At 39.9% G+C, this 21,415-nt stretch overlaps 1 protein-coding gene across 2 annotated transcripts; it reads right to left on the reverse strand.

Moving 5' to 3' along the window:
- Positions 1 to 21,410, reverse strand: LOC106567261 (F-box only protein 6). 2 transcript variants are annotated; one of them, XM_014136355.3, is made up of 6 exons: positions 21,043 to 21,410; positions 9,295 to 9,556; positions 9,089 to 9,194; positions 4,418 to 4,513; positions 4,187 to 4,322; positions 1 to 2,924 (listed from the first exon to the last, which is right to left on the reverse strand). In XM_014136355.3, exons 1-6 carry the CDS (start codon positions 21,115 to 21,117, stop codon positions 2,721 to 2,723), a joined length of 879 nt encoding a protein of 292 aa, XP_013991830.1. In that variant the 5' UTR covers positions 21,118 to 21,410; the 3' UTR covers positions 1 to 2,720. The 2 variants fall into 2 exon arrangements, with proteins under 2 accessions (XP_013991830.1, XP_082816156.1); XM_082960030.1 differs by lacking the exon at positions 4,418 to 4,513 and having other exon boundaries at positions 21,043 to 21,402.
- Positions 21,411 to 21,415: the final 5 nt, after the last annotated feature.

The following is a 21,415-nucleotide window of genomic DNA, read 5'->3' on the forward strand; positions in this document are numbered from 1 at the left end:
CACTTTAAAATGTATTTATTACTCGAGACAAAGCATGAGAAGTAATTTCCACATGATAGCAGTACATAACCAAATTAGCATACTTTATATTAATGTAGGTTCAAACACTTAATCTTCATGCATTCGGAAAGTAATCAGACCCCTTGACGTTATCCACATTATGTTACAGCCTTATTCTACATTTACATTTTAGTCATTTAGCAGACGCTCTTATCCAGAGCAACTTACAGTAGTGAGTGCATACATTTCATTATTTTTTCCCCCCCAGTACTGGTCCCCCGTGGGAATCGAACCCACAACCCTGGCGTTGCAAACACCATGCTCTATAAACTGAGCCACACGGGACCACTTCTAAAATTGATTAAATCATTTCCCCCCCTCAATCTACACACACTACCCCAAAATTACAAATCAAAAACTGGTTTTTAGAAAATGTATTACAAATAAAAATATCACATTTCCATAACTATTCAGACCCTTTACTCAGTACTTTTTTGAAACACCTTTGGCAGCGATTACAGCCTAGAGTCTTCTAGGGTATGACGCTACAAGCTTGGCACATCTGTATTTGGGGAGTTTGTCCCATTCTTCTCTGCAGATCCTCTCAAGCTCTGTCAGGTTGGATGGAGAGCATCGCTGCACAGCTATTTTCAGGTCTCTCCAGAGATGTTCGATCGGGTTCAAGTCCAGGCTCTGGCTGGGCCACTCAAGGACATTCAGAGACTTGCCCCGAAGCCACTCCTTGGTTGTCTTCGCCCCCCAGTCTGGGGTCCTGAGCACTCCGGAGCTGGTTTTCAAGGATCTCTCTGTACTACTGCATTTAAGAATGGGGGCCACTGTATTCTTGAGGCCCTTCAATGCTGCAGAAATGTTTTGGTACCCTTCCCCAGATCTGTGCCACGACACGATCCTGTCTCGGCGCTCCACAGACAATTCCTTCGACCTCATGTCTTGGTTTTTGCTCTGACATGCACTGTCAACTGTGGGAGCTTATATAGACAGGTGTGTGCCTTTCCAAATCATGTCTAATCAATTGAATTTACCACAGGTGGACTCCAATCAAGTTGTAGAAACATCTCAAGGATGATCACTGGAAACAGGATGTACCTGAGCTTAATTTTGAGTGTCATAGCAAAATGTCTGAATACTTATTTACATAAGGTATCTTCAAAAAAAAAATCTAAATTTGGAAACATTTCTATAATGTCTGAATACTTTCCAAAAGCACTGTATATCCTTATGTAGTGCACCATGTAATCTGTGTATTCTCTCAATATACAGTAGCAGTCAAAAGGTTTTTTATTTTCTACATTGTAGATTAATAGTGAAGACATCAACACTGAAATAAAATATGGAATAATGTAGTAACCAAAAAAAAAAAAAAAAAAAAAAGTGTCCAACAAAGCAAAATATATTTTAGATTCTTCAAAAGTAGCCACCCTTTGCTTTGACATCTTTGCACACTCTTGGCATTCTCTCAACCAGCTTCCCCTGGAATGCTTTTCCAATAGTGTTGGAGTTCCCACATATTTTGAGCACTTGTTGGCTACTTTTCCCTTCACTCTGCAATCCAACTCATCCCCAACCATCTCAATTGGGAGGTCAGGTCATCTGATGCAGCATTCCATCACTCTCCTTCTTGGTCAAATAGCCCTTACACAGCCTGGAGGTGTGTTGAGTCATTGTCCTGTTGAAAAACAAATTATAGTTCCACTAAGCGCAAACCAGGTGGGATGGCGTATCACTGCAGAATGCTATGGTAGCCATGCTGGTTAAGTGTGTCTTGAATACTAAATAAATCAGTGTCACTAGTAAAGTACTCCCACACCTCCATGCTTCACTCTGGGAACCACACATGCAGAGATCATCCATTCACCTACTCTGAGTCTCACAATGACACGGTGGTTAGAACCAAAAATCCCAAGTAATGATGGACTGTAGTTACCCTTTGCTTATTTGAGCTGTTGCCATAATATGGACTTGGGCTTTTACCAAATAGGGTTATCATTCATATATATTACACACACACACACACCACCCCTACCTTGTCACAGCACAACTGATTGTTTCAAATGCATTAAGGAAAGAAATTCCACAAATGCATTCCAGGTTACTACCTCATGAAGCTGGTTGAGAGAATTCCAAGAGTGTGCAAAGCTGTCATCAAGGCAAAGGGTGGCTACTTTGAAGAATCTCAAATATATTTCGATTTATTTAACACTTTTTTGGTCGTTACATGATTCCATATGTGCTATTTCACAGTTTGTCTTCACTATTATTCTACAATGTACAAAATCATTTCAAAAAACGCTGGAATGAGTAGGTGTGTCAAATTTTGACTGGTACTGTACATGTTAACAATTACATTCTTATAAATGTTTAGAAAAGTAGGTGAGTTCAACCAAAAGACTGCAAACGTTTAGTGTGGCATTTGTCAAAGTGGGTCAGACGTTTATATACATACTAAATTACATTCAAGTTAACACTTTCCTTTCTCTCCTGGGTCTGTCTGTCTTTGTTTATGGCTTCAACGTATTCCAGGCATATACAGTGCATATTTGTATTGGTCTGTACAATTCAGAGACAGACACAAATTATATATTCTACAGCCAAAATAGTCTATATCCACAGAGAAAGACATATTGCCTAAGACAGAAAAGATGGATCAGGGTCTACACAGAAGTATTCTAAGGGAGGTTTCAGATGCGTAAGTAAAGCTTTCAAGTAGGCACAACGTTCACATGTAACCTATTGGGAGGTTGGGAACACCCCGAAAGCTCTCTGTCCACTGATGGGCAGATCTCCACGCTACTGTTGGTGACCCTTATTCCATACCAGCCGGCCCAGAACTGAGTGTCCTTTCCACCATGAATGAATCGGATGTATCGCACACCTGGTCCATAATTGTTGAACACATGAGTCATCTGAAACATTGAAGAGGTCATAACTTGCAACGCAATCACTGACAATGTATAATCACACACAACATCTTAGAAGAACACAAGACGAGAAATCACATTTGAGTATGCATAAACACTTATATTGATAATAATCTTATACTTTAATGTTTACATACTGTTTTACCCAGTTCATATTTATATACTGTATTCTAGTCAAGGCTTTCCTACTTAACTATTGCTGTACATATACTACATATTCTATCCATATACTTTTGACTGGTTAGATGCATACATACATACATACATACATACAAGTTGAAGTCAGAAGTTTACATACACTTAGGTTGGAGTCAATAAAACTCGTTTTTCAACCACTCCACAAATTTCTTGTTAACAAACTATAGTTTTGGCAAGTCAGTTAGGACATCTACTTTGTGCATGACAAGTCATTTTTCCAACAATTGTTTACAGATTATTTCACTGTATCACAATTCCAGTGGGTCAGAAGTTTACATACACTAAATTGACTGTACCTATAAACAGCTGGAATGGCTTTAGAAGCTTCTGATAGGATAATTGACATCATTGGAGGTGTACCTGTGGATGTATTTCAAGGCCTACCTTCAAACTCAGTGCCTCTTTGCTTGACATCATGGGAAAATCAAAAGAAAAAAAATCAGCCATACCTACCACGTTCATCTGTACAAACAATAGTACGCAAGTATAAACACCATGGGACCACGCAGCCGTCATACCGCTCAGGAAGGAGACACGTTCTGTCTCCTAGAGATGAACGTACTTTGGTGCGAAAAGTGCAAATCAATCCCAGAACAACTGCAAAAGGATCTTGTGAAAATGCTGGAGGAAACAGGTAAAAAAGTATCTATATCCACAGTAAAACGAGTCCTATATCGACATAACCTGAAAGGCCGCTCAGCCATAGAAAAGCCAGACTACGGCACATGGGGACATAGTTTGTACTTTTTGGAGAAATGTCCTCTGGTTTGATGAAACAAAAATATAACCGTTTGGCCATAAAATATAACCGTTTGGCCATATTTGGCTAAGGTGTATGTAAACTTCCAACTTCAACTGTACCATACATACAGACATACATACATACATACTCGGCTTAATATTTCTATATTTGTTAATTCCATTGTTGTGTATTGTTAGATATTACTGCACTGTTGGAGCTAGGAACACAAGCATTTCGCTACATCCGCAAAAACATCTGCTAAATATGTGTATGCGACCAATAAAATGTTATTTATAGTCGGTTTTACCTGATTCCATTTCTGATCATTCCACTGTTGAAAGATGACAGTATCTGGACTAAACTTCCTAATTGGCTTCTTCTTTTGATTTAGCAACTCAACACAGATCTCATATTCAGAGCCACAGTCCCTGCGTGGAGAATACCTGATATGGACACACAAACATAAAAGTTGTACAGTACTATTCCTCTGACAAGCAGAGTAGCAGACAGTGAACAACAATAGTAATATTCTTCTCACCAGTCAGATATTACAATGGCAGGTTGAAAGTCATCCATGAAAGAAGGCCTGTAACCCTCTGCCTCCAAGTCAATCAGCTGAAACTTCATGCAGGTCCTGAGATGAACCAAAGACAACAGGACACACAGCCAACCCATTTACTATGAATGCTAGTAAGTAACTAGGGCTAGGAATTGCCAGGAACATCACCATACTGTACTTAGGTGCCGATGCATATAGAATCGTAATACATATTGTATTACGATTCGATACTGTGATTTTATTGCGATTTAATATTCCAAACATATTGTTCATTTTTATGTCTGTTACAAAGACTTGAGAGCATGAGAAAATGAATTTTGATCAGTCATGGAAATAAAAGTGCTGAAAACCAGTTGGCTCACTATTTAAAAAGATGAGAACAAGCAATAGGATGAAGGAAACTGAATTTCTGGTACAGGTACAGCCAACTAGCGTTTGCTAACACTACTGTACCTAACCAAAAAAATAGTTTAAAAATCGATACTTGGAGTCAAGGTATCGATATAATAAGTATTATCATTTAGAAGTCAATAATCATCGCTTTCAAACCGGTTTTCAAAACATATGCCCCCTTGGTGCGCGGAGCACGATAGATAGCTAATTAAACCAGGTGGCAGTCTGTCTTCCCTCTATCTTCCATAAACAAGTGATGTAACATGGAGATATGGTTGTGTGGGAACACTAACTCTATACCTGTAACAAAGGTGTGTAGTAATTAAACGTATTTTTTTGTAAATTATTTCTCACTGATATGAAAGATAGGTTCCTTGTTTCCAAAAACGTACCGCAAGCAGGGCCAGCATTATGGGCAAGCTCTAGGGGGCCTGGTCCAGCCTACCATACCTCCTTGCCCATCCAAATAAAATGTTGATCACTTATTTGACCGAGACGTGCGCTGACAGAAAGACGCATCAATCTCAGATGAAGCATCTCAGTGACATTTGTGAGAGTGAGCATTCTTGCTTCGCCTCTTCCTCTCTGCTGAAACCATCAAGCGAAACAGCCCCCCTCTGTCTCTGTATTTGTAGACCATGTGATGCTCTGGACAAAAGGAGTATGGCATGTCATACTTTGTCTGGCCAGACAGCATCACATACATGGGCTACATATAGTAAGACATAGGGGCGCTGTTTCAGCAGAGAAGAAGAGGCGAAGCGAGAGGACTCACTATCACCGTAATCTGTCCCGAATAAAACCAATGTGTTTCTAGCGACATAATATGCAGACCTAAGCTTGTCGCCTGCATTCCTGCCTTTGGGACAATGAATTCCATTGTTAGGGCGTAGACATGAGCATCTCGTCAATATATACAGATCTCTGGTTTCAACCACTTGCGAATAGAAAGGAAAGTTGGCGGGTGCACAGTTCACTGTCCAGATGCTGGCTTTCCCTAAATTATAATTACTATTATCTAAATAAAATACTTCACCAGAGAGGATCGTTAGCTTTTAGCTTTTTTTTTAATAGCCGTGGAGTGTTAAAAATCACAAGTGCATAGGCCTATGCCTACTTGGGATGCCAGAGCGCATGGCAATAGGTCTAGCTGATTATTGAGTTGTGGATGTCAGTGAAAAGCATCTAAAATGTGAAGATAATGCATCTTGAGTAGAATTTAAAATGTTGAGACAAGAAGAAGGCGAAGATAGACATCCCTCTCCAGAAAGCCTGCACTCAGCTCTCCAGAAAGCCTGCACTCAGCTCTCCAGAAAGCCTGCACTCAGCTCTCCAGAAAGCCTGCACTCAGCTCTCCAGAAAGCCTGCACTCAGCTCTCCAGAAAGCCTGCACTCAGCTCTCCAGAAAGCCTGCACTCAGCTCTCCAGAAAGCCTGCACTCAGCTCTCCAGAAAGCCTGCACTCAGCTCTCCAGAAAGCCTGCACTCAGCTCTCCAGAAAGTGATCCACTGTCTCCCGCTAATTCTCGCACATTCATTGTGTGAATTGTTTGCCCTTTAATTGTTTATTTATATAAAATTGCCCATTGCATACTGTACGGTGCATTCGGAAAGTATTCAGACCTTCACTTTTTCTACATTGTTACATTACAGCCTAAATCAATTTTAGAATAATTATATTTTTTCCTCAATCTACACAATACCCCATAATGACAAAGTGAAAACAGGTGTAGAAATTGCTATGAGACTCGAAATTGAACTCAGGTGCATCCTGTTTCCATTGATCATCCTTGAGATGTTTCTACAACTTCATTGGTGTCAGCCTGTGGTAAATTCAATTGATTGGACATGATTTGGAAAGGCACACACCAGTCTATATAAAAAGGTCCCACAGTTGACAGTGCATGTCAGAGCAAAAATCAAGCCATGATGTCGAAGGAATTGTCCGTAGAGCTCAAAGACAGGATTTTGTCGAAGCACAGATCTGAGGAAGGGTACCAAAAAATGTCTGCAGCATTGAAGGTCCCCAAGAACACAGTGGCCACCATCATTCTTAAATTGAAGAAGTTTGGAACCACCGCCCCGCCAAACTGAAAAATTGGGGGAGAAGAGCCATGGTCAGGGAGGTGACCAAGAACCTGATGGTCACTCTGACAGAGCTCCAAAATTCCTCTGTGGAGATGGGAGAACCTTCCAGAATGACAAGAGTGGCCAGACGGAAGTCACTCAGTGAAAGGCAAATGACAGGCCGCTTGGAGTTTGCCAAAAGGCACCTAAAGGACTCTCGGACCATGAGAAACAAGATTCTCTAGTCTGATGAAACCAAGATTGAACTATTTGGCCTGAATGCCAAGCGTCACATCTGGAGAAAAACTGGCACCATCCCTAGGGTGAAGCATGGTGGTGGCAGCCTCATGCTCTGGGGATGTTTTTCAGCAGCAGGGAATGGGAGACTCATCAGGATCAAGGGAAAGATGAAAGGAGCAAAGTACAGAGAGATCCTTGATGAAAACCTGCTCCAGAGCTCTCAGGACCTCAGACTGGGGCGAAGGTTCACCTTCCAACAGGACAACAACCATAAGCACACAACCAAGACAACACAGGAGTGGCTTCGGTACAAGTCTCTGAATATCCTTGATTGGCCCAACCAGAGCCCGGACTTGAACCCGATCGAACATCTCTGGAGAGAACTGAAAATAGCTGTGCAGCGATGCTCCCCATCCAACCTGACAGAGCTTGAGAGGATCTGCAGGGAAGAATGGAAGAAACTCCCCAAATACTGGTGTGCCAAGCTTGTAGCGTCATACCCAAGAAGACTCGAGGCTGAAATCGCTGTCAAAGGTGCTTCGAGAATGTACTGAGTAAAGGGTCTGAATAAAAAAATGTATTTTAATAAATTTGCAAAAAAAATCTAAAAACCAGTTTTTGCTTTTTCATGATGGGATATTGTATATAGATTGCCTACACATAATATCCCATAATGTTAAAGTGGACTTCTTCTTTATTTCACAAATTAATACAAAGCTGAAATGTCCTGAGTAAATAAATATCAAACCCCTTTGTTATGGCAAGCCTAAATACGTTCAGGAGTAAAAATCTGATTAAACAGTCACATAATAAGTTGCATGGACTTATTCTGTATGCAATAATAGTGTTTAACATGATTTTTGAATGACTCACTCATCACTATACCACACACATACAAATATTTGTAAGGTCCTTCAGTTGAGCAGTGAACTTCAAACACAGATTCAACCACAAAGACCAGGGTATTCCAATGCCTCGCAAATAAGGGCACCTATTGGTAGATTGTATTGGTAAATATAAGCAGACATTGAATATCCCTTTGAGCATGGTGAAGTTATTAATTACACTTTGGATGGTGTATCAATACACCCAGTCACTACAAAGATAAAGGCGTCCTTCATAACTCAGTTGCTGGAGAGGAACTCAGGGATTTCACCATGAAGTCAATGGTGAATTTAAAAACAGTTACAGAGTGTAATGGCTGTAATAAGAGAAAACTGAAGAAGGATCAACAACATTGTAGTTACTCAACAATACTAGAAATGGAATGGAGCTAAGCACAGGCAAAATCCTAGAGGCAAACCTGGTTCACTGCTTTCCTCCAGACACTGGGAGATGAATTCACCTTTCAGCAGGAAAATAATCTAAAATACAAGGCCGAATCTACACTGGAGTTGCTTACCAAGAAGACAGTGAATCTTACGGAGTGGCCGAGTTACAGTTTTGACTTAAATCTGCTTGAAAATCTATGGCAAGACATGAAAATGGTTATCTAGCAATGATCAACAAACAAGAGCTTGAAGAATTTTTAAAAGAATAGTGGGCAAATATTTTTTCAATCCAGGTGTGCAAAACTCTTACCCAGAAAGACTCACAGCTGTAATCCCAGCCAAAGGTGATTCTAACATGTATTGACTCATGTGTGTGAATACTTATGTAAATTAGATTTCTGTATTTCATCTTCAATATATTTGCAAAAATGTCTAAAAACAAGTTCACTTTGTCATTAAAGGATATTGTTTGTAGCTGGGTGAGAAATAAAATCTATTTAATCCATATTGAATTCAGGCTGTTACACCAAAATGTGCAATAAGTCAAGGGGTATGAGTACTTTCTGAAGGCACTGTAAGGTCCTTGGACGTTATTGAGTAACAATGTGGTAGTGAAACAAAGTGGGGCCAAGTAAAGGTCTTCTCATTGTAATTGTGATATGGTAAAGTAATATACTCACGCGTAAGAAGTCACAAAGTATTTTATGGCCGTGTTATTAAGGTCCCCTGGCTCTATGTTCCATTGATCCCCTCCATTCTTCATAATCTGCCAGCCATTGAATTTATCTGGAGAAGAGAGGGATTTGAATTGTTGGTTCTGGAGTTAACGACAGGATCCCCACCCCAACGTAGAGAATTTAGAAATTTCTCTGGTCTCGACTCTTACCCTCTGCTCCGGGGTTTTTGATAAGATTACGTCTCTTCTTACACAAGAAGTAAAATAAACGCCAGTCTTCAGGTAGTTTAGTGGCATCACATGTCTGGTATCCCTCTCTTCGGCACCTCTCTCTCCAAAGAGAATCACTGTCTACTACTTCTTTCCACTCATGACACACCAGTCGACAGACACGCACCACCTGGTGTGGATGTACATTCAGCAGTATCTCCTCCAGGACTTCCAGAGGGATCGTAGGTAGCTTGCCTGTGAACTGAAGAAGAGAATGGATGTTTTTGTTGACATGGGAGACTTTTGACAAATGATGTACAAACAGGTTAATTGGAAATTCCAATTCAATTCTTGAATTCAATTAAAAATGTCAACAATCTTTAAAGTTATGGAATTGGAATTAAATTGGAATTAGACCATTTTTAAAACATTAAACCTCAGGAATTGACATTAATTTCAGTATTTAAAAATGTCCCAGTTAAGGGAATTAATGCACATAGTATCAAACATTGACTGCAGGATTTTCAATCATTTCAACTTGTATTTCTATATTTCCAGTATAGCTAAGCTGTCTGAACAGTGACAATCATCCTGAAAGCCGGAGGGAATTGATTGAATTTTTTGAATCGTTAGGGATAATATTGAATTGGGAATTGAATTATTGGAATTTACAAGGAGAGAGAATTGAAATTGTGCAATTAACCCCAACCCTGCAGGAGTAGGCCTAGATAGGTACACTTGCCCTATTAAGCCGTCTTCCATCTTTGGATTCAAACAGGCAAAAAATATTTACATTTTCTGCTATTTAAAAGGGAAACTCAAATCAAAAACAAATTCAAGTACCCAAAATGTTTTGCATGTCAGCAGTCAAGTTTTCAAGATATTGGACTTTCAAGAAGAAAAGTGTCACTTGCCACATCATTATGAATCATAAGTGTACCTATCTAGTACCCATCTAGGCCTACTAGAGGTCAACAGATTAATCGGCATGGCCGATTAATTAGGGCCGATTTCAAGTCTTCATAACAATCGGTAATCGGCATTTTTGGACGGCGATTACGTCGCACTCCACGAGGAGACTGCGTGGCAGGCTGACCACCTGTTACGTGAGTGCAGCAAGGAGCCAAGGTAAGTTGCTAGCTTGCATTAAACTTATCTTATTAAAAAAATAAAAATCAATCAATCGTTAACTACACATGGTAGATGATATTAATAGTTTATCTAGCTTGTCCTGCGTTGCATATAATCAATGCGGTGCCTGTTCATTTATCATCGAATCACAGCCTACTTCGCAAACGGGTGATGATTTAACAAGCACATTTGCAAAAAAAAAAGCACTGTCGTTGCACCAATGTGTACCTAACCAAACATCAATGCCTTTCTTAAAATTAATACACAAGTAAAAAATATAATTAACCTGTATATTTAGTTAATATTGCCTGCTAACATGAATTTCTTTAGGGAAATTGTGTCTCTTCTCTTGCGTTCTGTGCAAGCAAAGTCAGGGTATATGCAGCAGTTTGAGCCGCCTGGCTCGTTGCGAAATGTGTGAAGACCATTTCTTCCTAACAAAGACTAATTAAATTTGCCATAATTTTACATAATTATGACATAACATTGAAGGATGTGCAATGTAACAGCAATATCTAGACTTAAGGTTCCGCCCGTTCGATAAAATACAGAACAGTTCCGTATTTCACTGAAAGAATAATCGTTTTGTTTTCGAAATGATAGTTTCCGGATTTGACCATATTAAATGACCTAAGGCTCGTATTTCTGTGTGTTTATTATATTATAATTAAGTCTGTGATTTCATAGAGCAGTCTGAGCGGTGGTAGGCAGCAGCAGGCTCGTAAGCATTCATTCAAACAGCACTTTCCTGTGTTTGCCAGCAGCTCTTCGCTGTGATTCAAGCATTGCACTGTTTATGACTTCAAGCCTACAAACTCCCGAGATTAGGCTGGCAATACTAAAGTGCCTATAAGAACATCCAATAGTCAAAGTTATATGAAATACAAATGGTAGAGAGAAATAGTCCTATAATAACTTCAACCTAAAACTTCTTACCTGGGAATATTGAAGACTCATGTTAAAAGAAACCACCAGCTTTCATATGTTCTTTCTTCTCCAACACTGTGTTTTTGCATTATTTCAACCAAATTGAACATATTTCATTATTTATTTGATACTAAATTGATTTTATTTATGTATATTAAGTTAACATAAAGTGTTCATTCAGTATTGTTGTAATTGTCATCATATATATATATATACATACACACATATCACACACACATTTAATTTTTTATTTATTTAAATAAATGTATTTAAATCGGCGTCTGCTTTTTTTGGTCCTCCAATAAATCGTTATCGGCATTGAAAAATCGTAATCTGTCGACCTCTAATTATGATGCTAAATGCATCATAAAAAAAAAAATACTATATATTTGTTTGAGTGGATTTTCCCTTTAATTGTTTCAACCAGTTCATATCTCCATTCCAGTTTTTATTCTAAGCCAATTAGATGTTTTATTATTCGTTTATGTTACTGTAGGCTATCGGTTGCCGCGTGGGCACGTGTGGAGCGCATGGAACAGTGGTTATTCTTGAAAAAACTGCTTATAACACAAATTCTGTTTATCATATAGAAATAATTACAACACACGTAGGTTAAATGGAACGGATCGGTATTTAACTTAAATGGCTCACTCGGGTCTTCTAGTGTTCAGTAGCACAAAAAGACCCCCTATATACAGAAAGGAAATAAATTAATATGGATCAATGCAAATGTGGCATAATATTGTAGTATATAGTGTATATTTATACCACAGACCATTGGTTTCCAAATACTTTTAAGTAAACGTTGCTCTTCTGTCTTTTTCACCATAAATAATTTCTGTAACATTAAGCCCATTATGCATTGGAACACATGGGGCTAGTGTGTTGATATCCCTAATATTCAAAAAACCTGAGCATAATTATGATTTTTCTTCAGATTTAAGTTGATTTAAAGTACTCAAACTACAGTTATGCATCTATCCAACAGCTCCTTTACCAAGATTAAAAACAATTAAAAACCTCTGTACTCTCTCCAAGATATTTGGAGTGGACATGTAGACATTCATGCAAAGAGAGAAGAATAGGATCAGGGTTGAAGGATATCAGGAATAGAAGACCTTATAAGTAGTGAACAAAAATGGAAACAAATGTGGGACAAGAAGATGACCATTGGACGACTACTCATGCACACCCGGGGCATTGTCATATTGCTGTCCCTCATTCATACAGGAGTTTTTCATTTTTGTTTCACCACACGTACCTTTGTAATATAGAGTGAGATTTGAAAATGTTTTCAGACAGGCTTTAGGAAGACAAGTTGAACTAATGAACAAGAATAATGGCACAGAAAATGTGAACCAGCTTTCAGATAATTCATTAAAAGTTGTGTTATGGTCTTCGTGCAGATTTGATTAAAGTCTTCAAATCAAGCTTTATTTATACAGCACATTACAGACATGGAATGCAACACAATGTACTTCACAAGGAGAGAAAACAAAAGAACAATAAAAACTGAACGACTAAAAAGCACCATAAGGACAAACAACGCTAAAAAGCAGTGTTTTAAGATATTTAAAACATATGTCCACAGTTTCAAGCCCCCCTCAGGTTCTCTGGGTGACTATTCCAGAGGCTGGGGGCATAATAACTAAAGGCTGCCTCCCCATGCATTGATTGAAGTCTACGATTAGACTGGTTGGCAAGAACAAAAGCCTGGGCCCAAATTGATCTCTGCGGATACGATTGGACACCCCCTGTCATGAACGCTACTTCAATGATGAATAGTAATGATCAATAGATTTTTATAACCTTAGGGGAGATGATTATAATTTAAGCTTACATAAGAAACGTCAGTTTACACATTTTCAACATTTGGAAATTAATTCAAATTGATTATTTAAGAGGTGGGCTTATTTGGAACCGCCATGGGCTGAAAGGGTACATTCAGTACCCATTAAGCCCAGTCTGGACTTTTCATAAATTGTATCAAATATTTCTATCTCACATTAGAAAATGGTGTAAGTAAGGTCATAAATCTACACAAGAGATTCATCTTTCATTTTATTCCACTTCTTGACAAAAAATTAGGGCTGTACACTGCAAAAAGTGAAATCTAAGCAAGCCTAAGTATCTTATATTGAGTGATAATTCACTTAAAATAGTTTTTCTTACCAAGCTAAAACATCATTGGCGAGTCATTGGCAGATAATTTTGCTTATTTTAACCCCCCCAAAAAATACACATTGTTGGTTTTTCCTTTATTTTGTCAGTTACTTATATCTTGTAATAAGACAAATTACTTGTATTACGTCTTTTTTAGATTAAAATAAGCAAAATTGTGCCAATGACGTTCGACAATTTAACTTGGTAAGAAAAAAAAAACAACTATTAAGTGAATCATCACTCAAATCTAAGTCACGATTTAGGCTTGCTTAGATTTCACTTACTGCAGTACATATGTTAAAATTGTCTAAACAACTCATGGGGAGTTTAATTAGGTACACTTACCCTAGCTCTGGTTTAGATCCCTGTAATATGGATATCTTACTAAGCTAGCCTAGAAGTAAACTCAAGCAACAAGTTGACAGGCGGAGGATATAAACTCAGCAAAAAAAGAAACGTCCTGTTTTCAGGACCCTGTTTTTGAAAGATAATTCGTAAAAATCCAAATAACTTCACAGATCTTCATTGTAAAGGGTTTAAACACGGTTTCCCATGCTTGTTCAACTAACCATAAACAATTAATTAACATACACCTGTGGAATGGTCGTTAACCTCTCTGGGGTAGGGGGCAGTATTTTGAAGTTTGGATGACAAACGTGCCCAAAGTAAACTGCCTGTTACTCAGGCCCAGAAGGTAGGATATGCATATAAATCGGTACCATTAGAAAACACTCACTCTGAAGTTTCTAAAACTGTTAAAATATTGTCTGTGGGTATAACAGAACTGATTTGGCAGGCGAGACCCCGAGGACAATCCATACAGGAATTTTTTGTTGTTGAGGTCATTGGACTTTAATGCTTTTCTATGGGGAAAGTCTAATTATTAGGACCCAGGTTGCAGTTCTTATGGCTTCCAATAGATGTCAACAGTCTAGTCGTATTCTTTCGAAGTGTCACTCAGAAGGACTCTAGTCTTCCGGTGCGCATGAATGAGTGCGCCCTCCTAGTTATTTTTCTCCGGTGTTGAACACAGTTTATTCAGTCTTAAATTTAATCAATTATTTACATATTAGGGTACCTGAGGTTGGATTAGAAACGTTGCTTGAATTGTTTGGACGATGTTTACAGGTAACTTTTTAGATTCGTTTGTAGGCATGTTGGGCGAGTTGGAACAGGTGGATTTCTGAATCAAACACGCCAAATAAACGGACATTTTTGGGATATAAAGGACTTTATCGAACAAAACGACCATTCATTGTGTAACTGGGACCCATTGGATTGCAAAAAGATGATCTTCAAAAGTAAGTGATTTATTTTATCGCTATTTTTGAGTTGTGACACCTGTGCAGGTTATGAATTTATGTTAATGCAGGAAGTATGCGAGGCGCTGTCCTCAGACAATCAAATGCTATGCTTTCGCCGTAAAGCCTACTGTAAATTGAACAGCGCGGTTCGATTACCAAGATTCTAAGCTAAAGAATGGTGTATAACACTTGTATTTTTATGTTTAACATTACTACTTTTGATTTTGAATTTCGCGCTCTGCAATTTCACCGGATGTTGGCCAGGTTTTTCAACAGTATGTGTAAATGCATATTTTTACAGTGACACTACTGTATGTCATCAAACATATAGATTCAATGGTTGTAAAGATGGGGAGAGGTCTGGCCGTAATAAAGAGATGCTCTGCTTTTCTGACACCAGACTCCAAAAAGCAAGTTCTGCAGGCTCTAGTTTTGTCTAATCTTGATTATTGTTCAGTCGTGTGGTCCAGTGTTGCAAGGAAAGACCTAGTTAACCTGCAGCTGGCTCAAAACAGAGCAGCACGTTTTGCTCTTAATTGTAATCAGAGGGCTAATATAAATAAACTCAGCAAAAAAAAGAAACGTCCCTTTTTCAGGACCCTGTCTTTCAAAGATAATTCGTAAAAATCCAAATAACTTCACAGATCTTCATTGTAAAGGGTTTAAACACTGTTTCCCATGCTTGTTCAATGAACCATAAACAATTAATGAACATGCACCTGTGGAACGGTCGTTAAGACACTAACAGCTTACAGATGGTAGGCAAGTAAGGTCCTAAGTTTTCATAACTGGGACACTGAAGAGGCCTTTCTACTGACTCTGAAAAACACCAAAAGAAAGATGCCCAGGGTCCCTGCTCATCTGCATGAACGTGCCTTAAGCATGCTGCAAGGAGGCATGAGGACTGCAGATGTGGCCAGCGCAATACATTGCAATGTCCGTACTGTGAGACTCCTAAGACAGCGCTACAGGGAGACAGGACGGACAGCTGATTGTCCTCGTAGTGGCAGACCACATGTAACCTGCACAGGATCGGTACATCCGAACATCACACCTGCGAGACAGGTACAGGATGGCAACAACAACTGCCCGAGTTACACCAGGAATGCACAATCCCTCCATCAGTGCTCAGACTGTCCGCAATAGGCTGAGAGAGGCTGGACTGAGGGCTTGCATGCCTGTTGCAAGGCAGGTCCTCACCAGACATCACAGGCAACCCACCGTCGCTGGACCAGACAGGACTGGCAAAAAGTGCTCTTCACTGACGAGTTGCGGTTTTGTCTCACCAGGGGTGATGGTCGGATTCGAGTTTATCGTCGAAGGAATGAGCGTTACAACGAGGCCTGTACTCTGGAGCGGGATCGATTTGCAGGTGGAGGGTCCATTATGGTCTGGGGCGGTGTGTCATAGCATCATCAGACTGCTTGCAATGACAACAACCTCAATCTCAACGCTGTGCATTACAGGGAAGACATCCTCCTCCCTCATGTGGTACCCTTCCTGACATGACCCTCCAGCATGACAATGCCACCAGCCATACTGCTCGTTCTGTGCGTGATTTCCTGCAAGACAGGAATGTCAGTGTTCTGGATCTCATTCCCATTGAGCACGTCTGGGACCTGTTGGATCGGAGGGTGAGGGCTAGGGCCATTCCCCCCCAGAAATGTCCGGGAACTTGCAGGTGCCTTGGTGGAAGAGTGGGATAACATCTCACAGCAAGAACTGGCAAATATGGTGCAGTCCATGAGGAGGAGATGCACTGCAGTACTTAATGCAGCTGGTGGCTTCACCAGATACTGACAGTTACTTTTGACCCCCCCTTCGTTCAGGGACACATTATTCAATTTCTGTTAGTCACATGTCTTTGGAACTTGTTCAGTTTGTGTCTCAGTTGTTAAATCTCATGTTCATACAAATATTTACACATGTTAAGTTTGCTGAAAAATAAAGAGTTGACAGCGAGAGGACGTTTCTTTTTTTTTGCTGAGTTTAGCTAGCTCCAGTGGTTAGAATGTCTCTTCCTCAACATTTGATTCTGTCTAGACAGTTTTGTTCTCAAATGTCCTAGCTAGCTGGATATTGCTTCGCACCGCAATGAGCAATTGTTTACGGATGGCTTGTTGTGGAAGCTTCTGTAGCCTGGTGCCCTTGATCAACCAAACCTAAACTATTCGGTTTCACCAAAACAACATTTCCCTTCAGAGGCATATCCAATATCGCTCAGAACAATAGTTACGATTTGTTGGGTTGAATGTTTCACTCGCTAGCCAATAAGCAATTAAAACACGTTTTTTTATCCAGGGTCTCCCATTTTCTACAACGGCAGCCCACAGACGGAAAATGGGAGACCCTGGACACAAACGTGTTTTAAACTCTTATTTGATAGCGAACGCCACATTCAAACCAATGAATTGTAAGTAATGTTCTTAGAGATCTTGGATACGCCTCTGTTGATGGGAAACATTTTGATGAAAGTGAATAGTTTAGTTTTGGATGATCAAGGACGCCGGGGGTGTATTCATTACACCGATTCTGTTGCAAAATGTTTTGCAAAAGAAACCGTTTACTCCAAACTCTGTTTTATACTTTTTAACTTTAAAAAAAAAATACATTTTACCCCTTTTTCTTGATATCCAAATTGATAGTTACAATCTTGTCCCATCGCTGCAACTCCCGTACACACTCGGGAGAAGAGGTCACGAGCCACGGATCCCCCGAAACATGACCCTGCCAAGCCGCACTGCTTCTTGACACGTCGCTGGCTTAACCCAGCCACACCAATGTGTCGGAGGAAACACCGTACAACAAAGTCAGCGCGCATGTGCCCGGCCCGCCAAAAGGAGTCGCTTGAGCGCGATGGGACAAGGACACCCCGGCCAGCCAAACCCTGGCCTGAACCCGGACGACGTTGGGCCAATTTTGCGGGATCGAACCCGGGTTTGTAATGATGCCTCAAGCATAGCGATGCAGACCGCTGCGCCACTCGAGAGGCTCTGTTTTGTTCTTAAAACAGAAGTCGTGTCTAGCTTAAAAATAAAATAAAAATAAAGCGTCTGGAAGTTGGGAGGAACCCTGCAGACTTCATTCCACTTTAGTGCATGGAAGAAACAATTTATAGATGTGCAGCTTGTGCCAAACAAACACTGTAGACTATTCTGATTGGAATGGGTGGAAACCATAGAATTAAAATGAACTACAACTTCTGTTTAAGAACCCAACAGCTTTTAATTCATGTTGAAGCCCATTTGTTTCTGTTGGAAAACGTTTAGCAACAGACGGAATGTTTTGCAAAAGACTAAAGGTTTTGCAACAGAATCCGAATAAGAATATACACTCCAGGCTACGAAGCATCCGCAACGAGCCATCTGTAAACAGTGGCTCATTGCAGAACGAAGCAAGCTAGATATTAGTGATGGGAAGTTCGACTTTACTGACTTCGATCTTTTCAACTCAGTCAAATTAACAAATCTTGACTAATTTCAAATCATTTGATTCAGTAATGCCCAGAGCGCACAGGACCCCCGTGTCCGCCAACAATGAACTAAAACGTAACACAGAACCCAAACCGGCTGCGCCCGTGCGCCATCGTGCATACATTTATTTTGTCCCCCCACACCAAACGCGATCACAACACACAGATTCAAATATCAAAACAAACTCTGAACCAATTACATTAATTTGGGGACAGGTTGAAAAGCATTAAACATGTATGGCAATTTAGCTAGCTAGCTTGCACTTGCTAGCTAACATGTCCTGGGATATAAACATTGAATTGTTATTTTACCTGAAATGCACAAGGTCCTCTACTCCGACAATTAATCCACACACAAAATGGTCAACAGAATCATTTCTAGTCTTTTCTCCTCCTTCCAGGCTTTTTCTTCTCTGGACTTTATATTGCGATTGGCAACTTTCATAAATTAGGTGCATTACCGCCACCGACCTCGTTTGTCTTTCAGTCACCCACGTGGGTATAACCAATGAGGAGATGGCACGTGGGTACCTGCTTCTATAAATCAATGAGGAGATAGAACTGATTTCTATTTTAGCCCTTGGCAACGCAGATGCTCGTTGGCGCGTGCGAGCAGCCTGTAAGACTCCACAAGCCTCTCCTTCACCATTGGGGACTTATTAGAGCTGTCATGTGTGAGACTTACAAAAGTGTGCTTCAAACAATGTACATATGTGATTGCTAGGCCCACAAGTAAGATTATTTCTTGATACCTTTGAAACAAGGTCTAGTTGCAGCTGCAACCTGACTAGATTGTGCGACACGGCGGGACGACGCCGCAAGGAAGAGAAGCACATATCGTTTGCGAACTGCAGCAGCCCCCCCCCCCCCCAAACAATTTGTCCTCAAATTAGAGTTTGTTGAGCAGAGGCAGGCTAGGTAGGCTTTGGTTGTATCCATCGATACATTCAATAAATCAATTAATTACATAAATTCTTGCACCAAGAGATCAATTATCAATTCTAAACATGTATTATTCTTCTCTATGCTGCATGATCTATTTTCCGCTGGTTCGGAGCACCTCTCTGGAGGGCTTAGCAGGAGAAGAAAGTAGCGATCTTGCTGAAAGATTATTTGCAGCCAGCAGGTCAAACAAACTTAAAATGAACAAGTCACTCAGAAAAATGTATCAAGACTCAAGACAGTAAAAGGTAAAATCATTCGCGAACTGCAAATCACTACTAGAGGGGCCTACTCTAGTCCATTCATTAACACTAACTACCCTCAGCTCCTATTAATGATAGAAGTCATATTCGAACATTCCTAATTTGACACCTTGCGGACAAAACATCCATAGAATTATTCAAATAATTGTCGTGAGGACAATTTTTTTAAATATTAATCCAATGTCTACCATTTTTGGGGGATGACATGATGCTGCTGGCGCTACTCCTTGAGCGCATGGGAAGTTGGACTATGTAAACCTCGTCTTCCATTTTCCCAACGCAGTTAAGACAAAGCCACGCCCCGTCATTCAGAGAGGCGTTCTACAATGCTTTAAGCGCTCTCCAAGTCCAGGAAGTGAATATCACGTAACGCGAAATTTCAGTCACTGATTAATAATACTTTCCCTTGCATGTCGTGGACAGATCTAGCCATTAACGCTCAAAGACAGATTTAATGGCTGTAGAATAGCGTATTCGACTGAATGATTAGCTAATAAATATTTGAGAAATGAATAATAAGCATATGCGTTTACCTGATAATACACTACCAATGATAATAACTTCAAATACCGAGCTAGTAACGCTAAGTAGCCTAAGTAAACGTAGCTGACCTTCAAATGGGGGAATTCAGCAGAGTTCTGAGACATTTTAACAACTCATTGAAACTCTGAAAATAAATACATGGGCAAATTTGACCAAACATGATAATAATAATAATAGTATGTCGCCACCCTAACAATGGGATTCGTTGTCCACAGAGCAGAACAGCGGGCTGTCAACTTCCTGGCTAGTAGTTTATTTGGATAGATCTCGTTATTGTAATATATATATATATATATATATATATATATAAATAATGAGGGGTGTTGACGTCAACCGTCTGTATTCAATGGAGATATATGCTAGGCTAGCCTCATGTATTAATTAGAGACAACTCCAAAATAAAATGTTCTTCTCAAAGTTGATGGTATGTCACGTGTCCTTATATCAATACACTCATAACCTAAACCGTACGAAACTTCTATTTGATCCAAAAAACCTCACGTAGCAAATAATCCCTTACATTTTTGTTGACCAAATTTGACACTCGTTGACCTAGCGAAAGAAACGAAATAACGCTGCCGGGTGAGAAGACAGATTTTTGCCCCAGGGATCCCTCTCGCTTCGCCTCTTCCTCTGACGGATGCGAAAATGGGAAGATTATGTTGAAAACGGTCGGACATTTTAGGCAGTCTCCAGTTATTTTCTCAGTGACGTAATGAAAGACGGACGCGTTGTCACACAAAAAAAATAAATACGGTTGGCTGCATATATTGTGAAATTATTTTAATGTATTATACAAGTATAGGGTTTTATGTTGCTAGAACCATACCGCAACTGAGAATTAACATTTACAGAATTTATTCCCGTTTAAATGGAGTATTTTGCTGTCAGTGTCAGAGCCAATTCGCCCCTAAACACAACATGTAGTTAACTAAGGTTCTTTGAATATTGAAGGAATAACGTTAGGCTCCTTTAGTCCATTATTGTGCTACGGTTTACTTACATTTTCCAGGACCGAACTTGAGTCCGAATCATTGCGTGTTTTATATAATTGACCCCACTTTGTTATCCTCTTCATACCGAAAAAGTGGTGTACAACTAACGTTAACACAGGAGTTAGACGTCAAACGAAATACGGAAGTGAAACGACACAACCACTTCCTTTTTAAACTACGAGGAACGAACAGGACAAAACGAAAAATAACACCACGTTGAGTTGCCTATGTAGCCGTTAGTTGTTCAGTCATTGTGGCGCAAAAGCCTCAAAGTTCCCAACAATATGCTGTCACCTGTTCTGGTGGTCCTAGTGTAACCGATGTGAAATGGCTAGTTAGTTAGCGTTGGTGCGCGCTAATAGCGTTTCAATCGGTGACGTC

This window comes from Salmo salar, chromosome 13 (genome assembly GCF_965601325.2).
Source record: "Salmo salar chromosome 13, fSalSal1, whole genome shotgun sequence".
Classification (NCBI taxonomy): Eukaryota; Metazoa; Chordata; class Actinopteri; order Salmoniformes; family Salmonidae; genus Salmo; species Salmo salar.